General features: G+C 33.2%; 4 protein-coding genes across 4 annotated transcripts; 2 read left to right on the top strand and 2 right to left on the bottom strand.

Moving 5' to 3' along the window:
- Positions 1 to 1,833: 1,833 nt before the first annotated feature.
- Positions 1,834 to 4,901, bottom strand: LOC126656678 (putative HVA22-like protein g). The gene is made up of 7 exons (XM_050351290.2): positions 4,605 to 4,901; positions 4,008 to 4,117; positions 3,809 to 3,907; positions 3,664 to 3,720; positions 3,469 to 3,532; positions 3,159 to 3,368; positions 1,834 to 2,689 (listed from the first exon to the last, which is right to left on the bottom strand). Exons 2-7 carry the CDS (start codon positions 4,037 to 4,039, stop codon positions 2,243 to 2,245), a joined length of 909 nt encoding a protein of 302 aa, XP_050207247.1. The 5' UTR covers positions 4,040 to 4,117; positions 4,605 to 4,901; the 3' UTR covers positions 1,834 to 2,242.
- Positions 4,902 to 8,811: 3,910 nt separating this feature from the next.
- LOC126656701 (protein disulfide-isomerase LQY1, chloroplastic) lies at positions 8,812 to 11,045 on the top strand. The gene is made up of 5 exons (XM_050351311.2): positions 8,812 to 9,117; positions 9,200 to 9,283; positions 9,370 to 9,421; positions 10,312 to 10,468; positions 10,809 to 11,045. Exons 1-5 carry the CDS (start codon positions 8,959 to 8,961, stop codon positions 10,828 to 10,830), a joined length of 474 nt encoding a protein of 157 aa, XP_050207268.1. The 5' UTR covers positions 8,812 to 8,958; the 3' UTR covers positions 10,831 to 11,045.
- A 643-nt stretch (positions 11,046 to 11,688) lies between these two features.
- LOC126656692 (probable diphthine methyl ester synthase) lies at positions 11,689 to 14,350 on the top strand. Its single transcript, XM_050351303.2, has 7 exons — positions 11,689 to 12,069; positions 12,151 to 12,275; positions 12,348 to 12,577; positions 13,261 to 13,300; positions 13,402 to 13,493; positions 13,794 to 14,046; positions 14,157 to 14,350. The coding sequence occupies exons 1-6, from the start codon at positions 11,920 to 11,922 to the stop codon at positions 14,012 to 14,014; spliced, it is 858 nt and encodes a 285-aa protein (XP_050207260.1). The 5' UTR covers positions 11,689 to 11,919; the 3' UTR covers positions 14,015 to 14,046; positions 14,157 to 14,350.
- A 72-nt stretch (positions 14,351 to 14,422) lies between these two features.
- On the bottom strand, positions 14,423 to 16,224 carry LOC126656684 (L10-interacting MYB domain-containing protein-like). The gene is made up of 3 exons (XM_050351295.2): positions 16,027 to 16,224; positions 15,374 to 15,697; positions 14,423 to 15,276 (listed from the first exon to the last, which is right to left on the bottom strand). Exons 2-3 carry the CDS (start codon positions 15,695 to 15,697, stop codon positions 14,704 to 14,706), a joined length of 897 nt encoding a protein of 298 aa, XP_050207252.1. The 5' UTR covers positions 16,027 to 16,224; the 3' UTR covers positions 14,423 to 14,703.
- Between the last annotated feature and the right edge of the window lie 94 nt (positions 16,225 to 16,318).

Raw genomic sequence — 16,318 nt, 5'->3', positions numbered from 1 at the left:
AATATAGTCTAAAATTTTAAAATTGTTAATTTTAATCAATTTTTCAATGTCAGTTTCAATTTTAGACATTTATTTAAATTGAAGTGGGAAAAGGTTCAACTGGAAAGGTATTTATGGATAATAAGCTATAAAACAATAACTAATGACGCATTTTCATTTGTTGTTAGTAGGGGTGGGCAAAAAAACCGGTCAAACCGATTAATCGAACCGAAACCGCAAAACCGAACCGGAAAATGTGGTTAACCGGTTCAAGAGTTTAGGTTTAGGTTTTGATTTTTGATTTTTACGGTTAATGGTTTAGGTTTTGGAGTTTTAAAAACCGCGGTTAACCGGTTTATAAATAATACTATATATTTTTATAAATTATATATAAACATACATATATTTTTAATTATTCAAATAAAAAAAATTATAATCTACACACATAAAAATTCTTTACCTAATTGAAATATAAATATATAAAATTTATATTTTTATAATTGAATAGAATGAAAATTAAAGTTTAATTATTAGACTATATTCAAAATTTTATCTATAAATTGTATCTTTTTTATATCTAATTTTTATAATGGTTACATGGTTAAAAACCGCAACACCAAAAAAATTGAACCGTTTTAAATGATTAACCGATTTAATGGTTAACCGTTTAAAATTTTAGGTTTAGGTTTTTAGTTTTAAAAACCGAATTACTAGACCGGTTTACATATGACCCTCGTGGACTGGTTAACCGGTTCATGCACACCACTAGTTGTTAGTCAACCATCTTTTAATTTTGGGAAAAGGGTCATTTATGCCCTTAAGGTTTGTCTACAGGATCAAGTGAGCCCCTAAGGTTCGGAAAGGTTCAAATATGCCCCTAACGTCTTAAAAAGTGAACAAGCAGGCCCTGATTTTGACTTATAAGTGAGACGTTGGGGTCTTAAAGCCAACGGATTTTTTTTTCCTAACATCACCTGATACAATATACTCAAATCCAATTTTTATTTGAATTAGTTATACATTGACTAACTTCAGCTTCTATTCTCATCGTTGTTGGTGCAACGGTAATAATAATTATTTTCAATCAAGAATTGGTCACGTACCTAACGTCTCTTTTCTATACCCATTAGATTGCCAGCTATTGCTGATTCGTTAATTATATTGAGACAGCATTATTGAATGACAAATTCGAGTTTCGCAATAAAGTCCACACATTGCATCATATCACTCTGTACTTTTTTACCCACTAAAATTCACCTACGAGGTTAAACCGTTCATATATAATTACGGACATCGTTCCTATTTTTCAAGCTAGTAGTGTATATTACTCCATAATTATTTTCTTCTGGACAGTAATAATCAAATTTCCAAAAAAATATACAGACAAATTGAGTTGACCATTTATGAAACCATTAATTTGTTACTTTTTTTATCAAAATTTAAAAAATATTTTAAGGCACATCAATCACAATTTTATTGATGTTGATCAGACACACAATGAGATGTTTGTGCTTAAGAATGTGCAATATTTTTATTCAATTTATCATCATTTACCTTCTTAAAAGAGAGTGTGCCACAAGTCTTTGATAATTCTGTGATACATGCTGCTATTTATTTGTCAAATAATTTTGAGTGCATGATACTGTTATCCCAACCGATATACTCCTCGTATAGATGTAAAAGAAAATAAAAACATTAAAACAAACACGGATTTGTAACAAAAACAACAACCCTTAAATAAAACATAAAATTCACCTTAAATAAAACATAAAATTATTATAACTATAGTTAAATAATCAGCTGATGGCCAAATTAAATATTCTGATGAAATAAGAAAATGACACAGAAAGAAGGTAACGGTTAAAAATCCAGAGTAAGCGCCTTCAATAGAAGCATAAGCTGTACAATTTTTATAATTTGAGCTCATCTGAAAACAAACTTTAATCTCAGCAGCACTTAATTCATCAAGCCTAGCGGCCCCAAAATGCAACCTTCTACTAGTACTACATGCTCAACCACCGAGTTCCGACAACTTAGAACAGTATCTTATCTTTTATCATTTCTAAAATTGCATCAATTATCTCGTATCAACCTAAAGACCTTTCACCTGCCAATTCATGTTCAAAAAAATAAAGCAACAAATGAAATTAGAAAACACAAATTTACATCAACATCAACAACAATGAGCCGGTGGCCATCCCACCCACCTAATGATTAACTGCTAGCTTGTAAGCTAAAATTTGGGATATATCCGATTATTCTTTTAGCTCTTTGGGCCAGATCTGCTTTTCCTCAATCTAGCACGTGTAACCCGAATGGCCTCATCCATGTTGGTCTCTTTTGGGGGAGGATTTGCATTTTCATCTATTGACGAAGGTGCTGCTTCGATTTGCATTGCTTCTGCCTTGGTTGATGGAGGCTGACCAGAAGTTTCTGGAGTGGCATTTACTTTCTGAACAGTAGACACTACTGCAGCAATTTTTTGGACACTGGAAACTCCTGCAGGTGCCTTAAGTGCTTTTGCAGCCGCAGCAGCCATTGCTTCTTGTACTTCTTCTGTCGCATCTGTTTGCTGCTGACTGGAAGATGTACTAGAAGTGGGAGATGGAGGTTCTTCAATCTCTGGTTGAGCAGAAGCTGGTTGGCGATTGGAAGGTTGACGGTTTGGTGCTGTGGCAGGCTGTCGAGCCCCACCACCCTGTTGCTGTGTCTGTAGTTTTATTTGTCAAAAGTTAATGAGTATTCATAATAAATTTCACTTTTTAATTGGTTGCAAATTATAACATACAGCAAAATAATGAATTAAATGGCACTAGAGGAAAGCAAGGCACAATAAGAATTATATAAACATCAGATATGATCATGTAAAGTTGTGAGCAAGAAGTATATCCCATATAAATGGACTATAGTCATAGCTTAATGCAAGACTACATTCACATAACTTATTTATTTCTTGAGAATTTGACTATTTGAGCTGAGAAATAATTACCAGAAACTCTAATGCGGACCATCAAACTCTAAATAAGAATGAGATTTGCAATAAAGGACTAAATTTACAAAATCACCAATTTTTAATTAAAAAAATGCTAAAGAAAAAAGCAGGAAAAATGTACTTCCATTTTCCCCCAGACTAAGACTTAAAGGAAAAATAATGACATATAGATGTTTGATAATACTACCTGAGCAGGGCGAGGCCTTGGCGTTGATTGTGCAGCAATGTACTGCAAAATCTCCAAAACTCTGGTCTGACTATAGCTTGCAGCTCTTTGCCAGTATAAAACTGCCATATCTCCAGCCCTAGTTCTTAGTTCTAACAAGTTACGATCAATTTCATTCTCATGCTTTGAGACATATGGTCTGAAGAAGGAATCGTACACATAGGTAGTTCCCTGGTACAAGTGAGAAATATGAGGGACGATCAGAAAGGAAATCGTTTAACTTCATAACATGCCAGTGAATTTTCTTATCCAACGCCCAAAAGAAACATACCATAGTTTTAGGGTACCACAGATATATAAAAAATGCCAGCTTTGCTTCACTGTACATAGGAACCCTTCATGAAAGCAAAAAAGAAAAGAATGAGACCGCAAATTTTTACAAAGAAGAAAGAAAAGAATGAGACCACAAGTTTTTACAAAGAAGAAAGAAAATTGCTTCGGCAAATCAAAGTATAAGATTACAAACCATGAAATAAAAGCATCTCCCACTCTCTCGCAAACTGTCAAAACAGCCACCAAAATCCTGCAATCCAGAATCATATAATAAGCGACTAAGCACGTCTAAAATAAAGGCAATTGAACACACAAAATGAGTTCATATAATAGCTCACCAATACTGACACCAAAACCGGAGTTGCTCGATTTCAGGCTTATTCCTTTCAACAGTTTTATAGCACTCATAAGCAGGATAAGCATATCCAAAAACCATCCTGCCGCCAATTAAATTAAACAATAATTCAATTAGGATCGCAACCATATAAATTGCTCAAATTCAAGAAAGAAAAGAGTATCAATCCATTATTAACGTACACAAGTCCTCTTGTAAGAAATGATCCAATCATATTGTATGCCTAGCTTTGCACCAACGAATAGCAATGTCGATGATGACGAATCAGCAAGTCTTGCAAAACTCACTCCAGCTGAAACCAAGAAAATTACAATGTTAGATCCAGACTGCATAACATATAAGCAAATTTACAAGATGTATGCCTAACTTCATAATTTCTCCTATTCAAAGCAAATACTCAAATTTCATGCGGCGACAATGGAAACCGCTAAATTACTTCGCCGTTCCAAGAATAAGGCCAAACGCAATTCAAACAAGCAAACATAAATGAATAATAATCTTTACAAAAACAACAAGCATCTCAGATTACAGTTCATCATCCTCGCATTTAGTCAACATAAAATCAAAATGCCTCCAAACATTCAGATTAGTATATCAAAACCTCAGAATTAGGTTAAAAATGAACAAAGTAGAAAATTACAATGCCATTGCCTATCTAATGATATAAATTCAAGAATAAAATCAAAAACTAAGCAGCAATCCATTAAATATCGCAACAATCCATTAAAAACACTAGTGAAAAAACTAACAGAAATTAAATAAACGACTACTATCAATACCTCTTGATTATTAGTATTTTTCACTATACCAAACAAAAAACAGAAAAAGAAATAAGATCAAGAAATCGGAAAAGATCTCCGGCCGATGGATAATACGAAGTCGCCGAAATGAAACGGCGGACCGTTGCGAAGTCGGCGTTGAGATAGAGACTGAGTGAGGTGTGTGATAGCAATAAACAGTCTTTTTCTGTCGTTTTATTTTTAATTCCGTTTTCTCTCTATTAATTTTGCTTCGGATTTGTGCTGATACTGGTTTTTGAATTCTCTGAATTTGATTTAGAAGGAGCTATCTAGTAATACCAGAGGCAAGTGGATATTATATTTATCGGGTATTTAATAACCGTTTGATTAAATTCTGATGGCTCACGTGTTCCTCGAAAGTTAAAGATTTCGACAGGTGTAAAGTATAACCGCTGTAGCGGATCTTTTCCTTTTCAAGAGATTCAAATCAAAGCTCTTCTGAAGTTGACGGTTTTGCCCTTCTTAATAGTAAATTTCTGTGGGCATTTTGTCAAATTACAATAATAGGTGAGTCACAAGCAAGTAATCTTAGCATTGTGATTTATACAGCGGAAGCAAGAATCAGTTGACGATTAAACAGCAAAGTATCCAATCGTTATGGATAACGAGCAAAGGCAAAGCATAATAAAAAATGAAATAAATTACAAGAATAACGTTAACCTCCCTGAAAAGTATAAAAATACTATTACAGGCCCATCAATTTTTATAATGGTTCTTTTTAAGCTAAAATCCTGTTGATGCTTCTTTGCTTTTGCTTTACTCTAACACATGGATAATGCTTAAGAAAATGACGTAGTAGAGAATAATTTAATTATTTATGATGTATCAGCTTTAGCTAAACATGCATAATCTTTTTTAGTTTCCCCTTTTCTTTATTGGCTGCACTCTCTGTATTTAATTATGTATATGTATACAATATGGTCCATGTTCTTGAATTGGATAAGGCTTAAAGATAACATCAAATATGGAAGTGATAGGGAAATTTTAGGGGTTGCTTAGTTTAAAATTAGGAGTCTAATGAAAAATGAGAATCCAAATTGTTAAACTATGTGTATTGAATTCAGTTCGGAGCATATAGTGGGGTTATGTGCGGAAATGAGTGATCTTTTTTTTGTGCCGATGGAAAGTTTCTTTGAAATAGTTAGGTTTCTTGAGCCGCTCCTAGAAAGACAAGTCGCACTTGCCTAATATTGGCTCATATCAATCAATCAAATAGTAAAAATAAAATTGTATTTATTTAGTCGGTATTTATAATTCTATATAAATTTCCCTTTTTTAATAAATATCTAACTCCACCATTTAGTTGGATTGAAAATATGAATAAAAAATAAAATTATTCTGGTGTAGTAAACTAAACAATAGTCTCATCGATTTCGCCTTGCTTTAGTCAATTCTGCAAGGGAACCAAAATGCTCAATTTTTTGTTTGTATGTAAAATTGTAAATTAAAACTGAAGATGCGATGTGCATTGATGAATGAATGAAGCAAATTAATAATCATATAAAATAGGTAGCATGCTTTGAAATGCATAATCTTCACTTTTGCACCACTCAATGTGAATGGATAAAGCACATTTACGAAATTTGTTGGGTCATCATTCATCCACTACTCGATTTCAGCTTGGGTTTAGTCCTCACCAATTAAAGGAATAGGAATTGGGTAGATTGACTTGAACCATGTTTTAGGGAGCATTGTGAATAGTAGTAGTAGCTAATAGGGGTATAATCTTTCCTTGGACAATTTTTCTATTTTTTTTTAGAGAAAATCGTAGAATAATTAAACTCGCAATTTTAGCAGAATGTTGCTCAGCTTTTATGCAATTTAAACTATAAATTATTATAAAACATTGAACCTCAACGTATCATACGTATGGTGGGAAAGGCAGCATAAAAATGTGCAACGGAAAGATTTGAAACCTTGGATGCTGTATTTAATTAAAAGTAATGGTCCAAATTCAACAACACATCTATTTCAACATTTGGTGATTCAATCATGTGCATGCCCTCCTATGAGTTAGTTGGTATGTCACATCCCCTCGCGCTAATCACCACTGTTCATGAAGTGGTCTGCACTGGGCTGTATTGTTCATAATCGGGCAAAACGGTAGCATTTTACATGTTTCTTTTTGACCTTTTCTTTTACCAGACATTTTACTCATAACATGTCAGTATATATCATTGACTTCGCCGCCGTTTGTTTAACCTTCGCAGGAAGATGAGAAGTAACCTTTTTCTTTCATTTAAGTATTTGAAAATACACAAAATAGAAGACATCACATGGAGAATTTGTAGCTATTTTTATCATCTAAAAGCACTTATACTGCTACTACTTAGATTTCAAACCTAGAAAAATGTTAAGTGATTCAGATGTAAACAAACCGAGTCGCTCAGGAGCAGTTCGATATTCGATTTGAAAAGAATCTGATTCCAATTCATTCGTTAGTTTAAATAAACGAGATTTATCATTCATTTATATTATTAGTTCAAACGAGCTGATTTAGTATACAGTAATATTCCTTTTATTTATATTTACGAACAATTCATATGTGAGCTCGCGAACTAACTTGTATATAAGCTCGATTATGAGCTTGCCGGCATATTTGTACATGAGCTTGATTATTACCTTATGAAGTAGCTCATGTATAAATTTGCGAGTTACCTTTTTAATTATTAATAAATTATTCTAAATTGATATACATTGTTTCTCCATAATTTCAATTAACATTTATTGATTTTTTTTTTAATTAAAAACATATTATGCTCTCAAATATTAAATATATTAATGAATGAGTTTGAATTTGACTTATGAAACAATTAAACGAATGAGCTCAAACTCGGCTTGTATAGCATTTAAATGAACAACCTCGAACTCGGTTCGTTTAACATCTAAACGAATAAGCACAAATCGATCCCAATCGAATATGAACAATCTAAAACTTAAATAAATTGTGGTCGAGCTTAATATTTAAAACTCGAATAAATCTCGAGCTGAACATAGACAACTCATGAATTTAACCAGCTAAACATAAAACTTCTAAAGCTCGATTTAATTCAATTCATTTACAGCTTTATAACAAATATTACTAGTTTATTTAAGATTTTGAGTTTAGTTCTAACAACGTAGGTATTTTTTTTTCAAATATTTATATAAATATCAAAAGAATCATAGTGTCAGGATTTGTTTTTCTACAAGATAGATTGCAGTTAAGATAAATTAAAGTACTACCATATAAATTAAAATAAAATATAGAATTTGATATATTTGAGAGGAAATTAAAAAATAAAATAAAATATAGAACTTGATATATTTGAGAGGAAGTGAAAAAATATAATAGAAATATAGAAATGGAATTTTAATACTATAAAATTGACTAAAAAATACAATTGTCATGTCTTGTTATTCGTGCAACAAATAATAATATATTAGCCATATGATTTTTTTAATGATAAAATAAATAAATAATAATTAAAAAAAATTATCGTAAATACCCATTTATTTGTTATAAAATATGACAAGCTGTAATTATTATATGAGATAAACACTCATTTTTAGAGCATTATCATCATCATTGGGAGATATATGGAGTATTGTGTAATTTTTTTTGTCAAAGAGTATTGTGTAAATTTGTTATTTTATTAATATAGAAAATAACAAATCCAATAATGCTGAAATGTTCCAACCTATTAGATTTTTAAAAAAAGTTTTGTTACAACAAAAAATAAATTAAACCAAATAATTAAGAAAGAATACACCAAACCTATATTTGTATTACAATTCGATCCGAATTGATTTATCAATTTGGCTCGACTTTTGCACATCCTAATATATGTTTATATACTATTTGTCAATTATTAATTATCTCTAGTTTTTTAATTGAAATGTTGAATTTGCAAAATCAAAAAACGCATCCGAACATCTCAATTAGGTTGACACTTTCTTTACGTATGTATCATTTTTCCATCTATTTATGTTTTATTTTTTTAATTGCTTTATTCTGTTTTATGTTCATCACTAAACTAAATAAACTATATAAAAAATACTTATTTAATTATGATAATTAAGTAAATAAATAAGTCAATTAATACGGTCAATTGAAACATAAAAAATTTAATCACGTTAGGAAAAAATAGGTAATTTTGTAAAACTGAAACAATAATGCTCCAATTTTCTGGTGGCTGTAGTGTGAAGCTACGCCACATATCCAGAACGCTTGGCTTGGATTTCTCCCTCTCAGTCTCAGCAATGTTTACTTCAATTGCTATCCGAAAAAAATAAAAGAGTTATTAAATAATAAAATATTTCCGTTCACCGACTCCATTAGAGAAGAACAGAGATGCCGCTGGCACTTTCAGTACCCGGTCTTCTTCACTCGCCATTTCTTTTATCTCCTCTTAAAACCTGCAGCAACGCTACTTCATTCAAGAATTTGAGACATCAACAGTTGTCTCCATTTTATCCACGCATTAGAGCTGTTGAGCTCGATCAAAACACGGTAAATTGGCTCATTGATGCTTTTTTGTAATTTTTTTTAAGTAGCTTAAATTGCCTTAAATCAAGTGTAATTTTGATATCAGATAATTGCAATATCTGTTGGGGTTGCTAGCGTTGCTATGGGTATAGGTATTCCAGCCTTCTACGAATCCCAAATTGATAATGCTGTGAGTTAGTTAGTTTCTTTAATTTTTTAATTTTTGTCATTATATCCTCTTGTGTAATTTTAATCTGTAATGATATAATGCGGCAGGCAAAGCGAGAAAATACTCAGCCATGCTTCCCTTGCAGTGGCTCCGGTGCTCGTAAGTCACTCTGATATTTAATTGCTTTTTAATTTAAGTTCTCATTTAGTTGTGGATGCTGAAAAGTGTTGTACAAGTTTTAACATTAAGAATTAAGAAACAATTGCCTCTTGAGCTAAGTTATATTTGGTCTTCTACATTTTGGTATTTCGTTTCCGAGACTCTACTAGAGTAACCTATTCTTGTAGAATGATATAATTTCCTTGGTTTTAGCATTTCGTTCTTTTCCGTGCTACATAGCTCTCGAGTAGATTTATATTATAAGTTGCATATGGGAGTCGATGGTTAGCTGTTGAATGGTTACATGTCATTTGCTTGGTGTTGTTTTTGTTTAAATTGTGTGGATCAAAGAGATATCCTATAACATAGCAACTTTCTTGAACCAACTCAACCAAGGTTGTGTCATAACTTGGCATACCCTCCTTGTTGCTCTCCTTTTTCTGCTATGTGCTTGCATAAATACACTTAATTAACTTGTTCATAATTACTTGGTTTAAAAATTACCCTTAAAAGTATGTTTTTATTAGTATTTTATATGTATTAAATTAAGATTTTTTCCCCTTCATTTTACATTGTACATTGCCCTCCATTAGAAAAAAAACCATGCCTCAGTTGCTGCTTTTGTGCTTGATTTTAGACTGGCTTGCTGTGTAGAAAATTCCTGTCACTAATGTTGGTTTTTATTATATAAGTTTCCGAATGAGTTTTTCCTCTCGCAACGCTGCTTTCTGTCTGAAGATTTGTGATGTTAGTTCTATTACTTGGCTATCTTTTGCAGTGCATTGTAGTGAGCAACATGATTGCTGATTCATGATTTCTTTTCCCTCTTCTATATACTCACAAATACACATATACACACGTCTCTTATGCTTCTTAGATTTTTTCTTCAGAAAAATGCAGATTCTGTTTGGGAACAGGATCAGTGACAGTAGAGCTTGGTGGTGAGGAGAAAGAAGTTTCTAAGTGCATCAATTGTGATGGTGCAGGTTCCTCGACATGCACAACATGCCAAGGAAGCGGAATACAACCGCGATATCTTGATCGCAGGTACATATTTGTAAATTAACTTTTTCTTCTTCCTTGAAGACTAGCTGTGATTGAACTATTGGCTCCCTAATCATTCCAATTAGCTGATTGTGATTCTTGTGAAAACAAAATCAAGACAGGAGGACTAGGCATGCTTATATCTACTAAAACTCATGTTTTAGTAAACGCGTTAATAGTTTTAAGAACTTGCAAATGGCTATGTTGCACCGAAATGTTAGAAATGCAAAATGCTGATTCCGAAAATGATGAAATGATATTTTTTATAATAATAAGTTTTAAATAGTGAACTTCTGAATAGCCTTGTGAATAACCTAATGCAAGCATATTTGATTGGCATCAGAGAATTCAAGGATGACGATTAAAACTGTTGAGAAGTATTAGCAATGATTTTGGCCTTCATCCAACGGCGCATCAATTGTACAATGGGAACTTTAAGAGATCAACCTTGTTCTAATTACACCTTTTTCTTGTTTCATCAAGTTATTTCTTATGTTATGTTTGCATATAGCTTTCTCCATGATACTTGTAATGTACTCGGTTTATTTATTTTTCTTTTTATACATTTTATTTCTTTTTATTTGTGAGCAAAGACATATAATGCACGAGACAAATTGGGTAGGTTAGTGCGCAATAGAGATGGTTCACCCGTTGTTCAAAATGTCAAATATTGCCGTTAGGAAGAAGGATTGTAGGCTAACTTTCATTTGAAGTCCCTGAGTTTTCTTCTCTCTCTCACTATAGTTCTTAATTTTAATTCTTAAACTTAGACTCCTGATTCAATTTTATGCTAACATGTTACACTGTATGGACACGGAAGTTAACATGTTACAAAAAAATAAAAAATAGAACCCATGGCATACAAAAATTCGCCAGCTGTATAGCACGAATACAGTTATGTGAAAACATGACATAGCACACACACGACAAAAAATATTATTTTAAAATTTTTCATATTAAAAATAAAGTTTTATTTATTTCCGTAATGTTAAATTTCCGACATATTTCCGTAATAAAAATAATTGTCCAAATGAAGTGCCTGTACTCCATAATTTTCGGGTGCCTGTGTTACTCCATCAAGAAAGAAAGAATCCCAAAAATCAATGGCAATTTGTAAAAAAAAAAAAAAGTAATCTAATGGCAATTATGTTATATTGCAAACTTCTGTATTTGCTTAATGGCCCAGCCCACCGGTTTAAGTTAAAGTTAGGTTATGCGGGCTAGGCTTTCGTTCTTTTCGGAGACTAGTTTTCCAAGAAAATTTGGAGCAGCTGCTGGTTTCTACTTTCTCCTATAAACACTGGAATGGTACAACTCCTGTAGAACACATAAACGGCGGCGTGCTCCAGCAGCCAAGCGAAACCACTGCAGCAGCAGTAAGATTTGATCGAAAAATTGAAGTGAAACTCTCGCAGAGCTTAAAACAGCGATTTAGGATTTATCAGAGACAAGAGATGCTGTACATAATTGGACTAGGATTAGGCAATGAGAAGGACATAACTCTACGAGGTTTAGAAGCAGTTCAGAAGTGTGACCATGTTTACATGGAAGCTTATACTTCTCTTCTCTCCTTTGGCCTCTCTACTGGCGGTCTTTCTACTCTGGTAACTTCTTTTTTCCTTTATATTTTGCATTTGCTTATATTTCAATGATTATAATTATAATTTTTCTTTGTTTTTTTAAAGGAAAAATTGTACGGAAAACCTATCATAATTGCTGACAGAGAAATGGTAGAGGAAAAAGCTGATGATATATTATTACCAGCTCTCACATCTGACGTGGCTTTTCTCGTTGTTGGAGATCCTTTTGGGTATTCATCCTCTATTCTTTAATTTGATTTTGAATGTAATGTAAATGTGAACATAATCAAATATAATTGCAGAGCTACAACACATACTGATCTTGTTGTTCGAGCCAAGACTTTAGGAATCGATGTCGAAGTAGTGCACAATGCGTCGGTTATGAATGCTGTTGGTGTTTGTGGTTTGCAATTGTATCGATATGGAGAGACTGTTTCGATTCCCTTTTTCACTGATACGTGGAGACCTGATAGCTTTTACGAGAGGATTAAGAAAAATCGCGATCTTGGATTGCATACACTTTGTTTATTGGGTGAGTTTATCATTTTTGCATATCTACTTTTGTTTCATACTTGATACATTTACACTTATTTACAGTAAAATTATAATACTAGTGCAACCGCCCCTAGACTTGAACCTCTATATCGTGTTGTGCTCTTCTGGATTAAGTTTTTAGTGTGTTGAATTTAGGAAAGGTTATCTACCCCTTAGATCTTCGTCATTACAAAATGTTGTATGTGCATAGATGAAATTCTTTTTCTTCATCTCCCACGAGATCTATGAAGTTCTGCTTTATTTGTTCTCATATGATGTTTTGATGTCGCTTGAGATTTGGCTGGCAGTGACTTAGTTTTAAGTAATTAGCAGAAGTTTTAGAAGCTCATTTCAGTCATGTATTTTAAAAACTTTAATCTTATGGAAATGGAACGCCGTAATAAGCAAAATGTGGCCCTCTTTTCCTGGATTGAAATTCTTAGAGTTAAACGTTCTGCAATATCTTTACTCGCTTACCTTGCAGATGTGGATTTGATGATAGAATAATGCATCTTTTGTGCTTATAAAATGTATATTAAGGTTCTAGATAAATATGTTAAAACCCCATAAACAAAAGACAATTTCTTTTCACTTTTATGGGATGTTGAGTGTATCAGCAATTTCTTGTTGGTGATATCTGATGTGGAATTCTGATCAAATTACTGCTTTTGGCCTCTATAGATATAAAAGTGAAGGAACCTTCATTGGAATCCTTGTCCAGGTATGTGTCAAGAGATCTTCCTGTTGTCCTTTGTGCAGTTCCACATGTTCAAAATTTGTGGCTTATTTATCTCTTAATCATTTACTTGTTAATTGTTTCAGAGGAAAGAAAAATTATGAACCTCCAAGATATATGACAATAAATACCGCAATTGAGCAGCTTTTGGAGATTGAGCAAAACCGCGGAGAATCTGGTGGGAGTATTAATTGCTTTTGATATTATTAGGCTTCACCTTTTACAAAATAATTGCATCTTTGCTTCTTTTTTTTCAAGCTACAGATGGCTGTTATATATCGGTTGATTGTTGACATACACAATTGGGATTTTAATTCTAGCCTATTACATTATAATTAAATTTGACGTGATAGAGATAGACCCTGCTAAAATCTGAACTTCTCTATTGTTCCATTACATTGTTTCATTGCTTTTGGCATTGATCTGAAGCTGTCCTTTGCTAGTTATAATAAGTTAGCAATCTATGATTGTCTTACAGCATATGATGAAGACACTAGCTGTGTTGGATTTGCTCGGCTGGGAAGTGCAGATCAGATGATAGTTGCTGGAACAATGCGACAACTGCTTGCAGTTGATTTTGGAACACCATTACATTGCCTTGTAATTGTAGGTGATACCCATCCTCTAGAAGATGAAATGCTGGATCTTTACAAACTTGAAAGGGATAGCCTAGACAAAAAAGACAACCGAAGTGCTTGACAGTTTTGAAGAAAAACATACAAAGCTAGCAAGTAAAATTGGTCGTGTCAATTTCTCATATCGCATTGACATGAAAAAGTTGCAAATTGCTTACCGTCATTCAGTTTAACTTTATGCTTACTGCTTATTTATGGTTTTGTAGCCTTTTTCTGGATACATGGGATTCCGACATCAAATGCATTTCTACAGGCCTCTACTGCTCTTTTAAGTTGCTAGAGAAGAGATTTGTACTTTAGCTGACTAGAGCAGATATTTTGTGTGTACACTTGTTTTTCTTTAAAAATAACTTCAAGTCAAAATTTTGAATGAGAGTGAACTGTATATTTGTATAGTCAATTGAATCATGCCATACAGTGGAAAATATGGTTTCTTGTCCTAGATTCTTTACTAGTGATCTCAGTGAATGACTAGAAGAACAAATGAGTACTTTCGTTCCATGGATTAGCAATGCTTTGAATTAATCTGTCCTTTTTTTTCTACATGAAAGTATACAAGTAAGATGTATTGCCCATCTTTATGACCGTTAAGCCAAGGTATTAGCCAAGTTGAAACAGGCACAACCTTTACAAAACACATCATAGTAAGCCAATGACAGACAAAACCATTTGCTTGCAAACATTAAGAAAAATTAAATCAACAAGGAACATGTTTATACATCCTAGAGGAGAAGGTTAAACTTCCATATCCTATTAGTAAATGGCTGATCTACTGCATTTCCATTGCAACCAATTCAGTCGTATTGGATTACCTTTCAAAGAGAGAAATGTCTTCCGCAAGTTAAGGTCTTCAAAAAGGTCCAAAGCTGCAAAATATAGTTCTTGGTCAATGTCTTCTATGTCATCTAAAGCTTTAATGCAGTTAGTTATGGTAAATTTCTCATCCTTTTTTGTAGCTGAAACCTTTCTCCAACTTGAAGAACCTATCATTTCTAACAAGGCTTCTGCCATAGCTTCATTTATTTCTTGATCCTTCTTACTCTGCTCTGAAGAAAATTGTGTCTCTGACTGCCTTTTCCTTTTTCTCTCCGCTATATTCTTAGCTATCTTATCTGGCAATAAAGAGTTTCGATTTTCACAATGAGATGATCCACCAACCACAGGGGAAGCTAAGCCTGCATAATCATTTCCATCATTTTTTTCCGACCCTTCAAAGTGACTAGATTGAGCGTACTTTCCATCTGCCGATGAATCTGTGAATATAGTGCATAGTTGCTCGTATATGGGACAATCCCGGACTTTGATCGTCTCTGTCCGAGGCTGAGCCTGTAAATTCAAGCTATCAGGATCCACAGTGTGACAGTAACAAAAGAACGCCCTGTAAATTTCAGTAAAAGTAAAAGAATAAAAGAAACAAACAAACCCCGATATCCTCCCATAAGTCAAACCCAATGCAGGAAGAATCTTCCATCATAAAGTCATTTTGAACAAAAGCTGACTTTAAATTATGGTAGCGTATCCTCAGCACATCCAAGTGTTTTCTCAACTGATTGTTGTTGAAATTTAGATCCGTGTGCTTGTTGAACTCATCGCGTATGAGATTCCAAGTTTTCTTATCAAATACATTGTTTGGTCTGTTATCAAGTTGTATATGCTTTACAACCAAATCTGCAAATATCTTATCAAGAGACGGCGTCCACCTTGTCCTTGAACGTTCGTGTTTAAAATTTCCATTTTCACCATCCATCTATAAAAGAGAGTACTCGTTACTCAGTTACATAACCATCAACGAAACCAAAATCAAGAGCTTAAATGTCAAAAGAACGATAAATCCGTTTGCAGAACTCTTTCACATGATTAAAACCCTAAAAAAGAGACAGTGATAAGAAAACTACTTTTGATAGCCATTCAACCAATACAAAATGACATGCATAAACGAAATAATATATTAATTAGGGTTTTTCACCTCTACCATACATGGATACGAAAACAAACACAAAAAATCACTAAATTAATTAAATTAAAATAGGATAATATAACAAGGATAATTAACTGCAGACGATGCGGGGACGTTACCTGATCAGAGATCGCCGGGTAGACACGACGGTGGCTAAGCTCCGAAAATTTGGTAGTAATGGAACTAGTTGGATAGTTGCTCAACTAATAAATTAATCGGATCAGCTTGTATACTATGTGAAACGACGATGCTCACATGTTTTGCAGTCAGATTTCCCAAATTGGCGCCTTATCAGGCATTGAAGTGAAATAGCATTATAGATTTAGTTGAAACGGCAGCGTTTCAGGGACGAGAAGTGCAAGAACAACCAGGCTTACAATTCGGTGCCGTTTCTTTTGAGCTTTATGAATT

This window comes from Mercurialis annua, linkage group LG1-X (assembly GCF_937616625.2).
Source record: "Mercurialis annua linkage group LG1-X, ddMerAnnu1.2, whole genome shotgun sequence".
Taxonomy (NCBI): Eukaryota; Viridiplantae; Streptophyta; class Magnoliopsida; order Malpighiales; family Euphorbiaceae; genus Mercurialis; species Mercurialis annua.
The sequence above is the reverse complement of the archived record's forward strand: the minus strand, read 5'-3'. Positions and strand labels throughout refer to the sequence as shown.

Bases quoted from the DNA above. Each gene is read 5' to 3' on its own strand.
- LOC126656678 (XM_050351290.2), bottom strand. From the start codon at position 4,039: ATGATTGGATCATTTCTTACAAGAGGACTTGT. The intron at 3,533-3,663 runs GTTTGTAATCTT...GCTTTCATGAAG, and splicing joins GGAGATGCTTTTATTTCATG to GGTTCCTATGTACAGTGAAG. The intron at 3,369-3,468 runs GTATGTTTCTTT...CACTTGTACCAG, and splicing joins TGTGGTACCCTAAAACTATG to GGAACTACCTATGTGTACGA.
- LOC126656692 (XM_050351303.2), top strand. From the start codon at position 11,920: ATGCTGTACATAATTGGACTAGGATTAGGCAATGAGAAGGACATAACT. The intron at 12,276-12,347 runs GTATTCATCCTC...ATATAATTGCAG, and splicing joins GTTGTTGGAGATCCTTTTGG to AGCTACAACACATACTGATC. The intron at 12,578-13,260 runs GTGAGTTTATCA...TGGCCTCTATAG, and splicing joins GCATACACTTTGTTTATTGG to ATATAAAAGTGAAGGAACCT.
- LOC126656701 (XM_050351311.2), top strand. From the start codon at position 8,959: ATGCCGCTGGCACTTTCAGTACCCGGTCTTCTTCACTCGCCATTTCTT. The intron at 9,118-9,199 runs GTAAATTGGCTC...TTTTGATATCAG, and splicing joins TTGAGCTCGATCAAAACACG to ATAATTGCAATATCTGTTGG. The intron at 9,284-9,369 runs GTGAGTTAGTTA...ATAATGCGGCAG, and splicing joins AATCCCAAATTGATAATGCT to GCAAAGCGAGAAAATACTCA.
- LOC126656684 (XM_050351295.2), bottom strand. From the start codon at position 15,697: ATGGATGGTGAAAATGGAAATTTTAAACACGAACGTTCAAGGACAAGG. The intron at 15,277-15,373 runs GTTTGTTTGTTT...TTGAATTTACAG, and splicing joins ACTTATGGGAGGATATCGGG to GCTCAGCCTCGGACAGAGAC.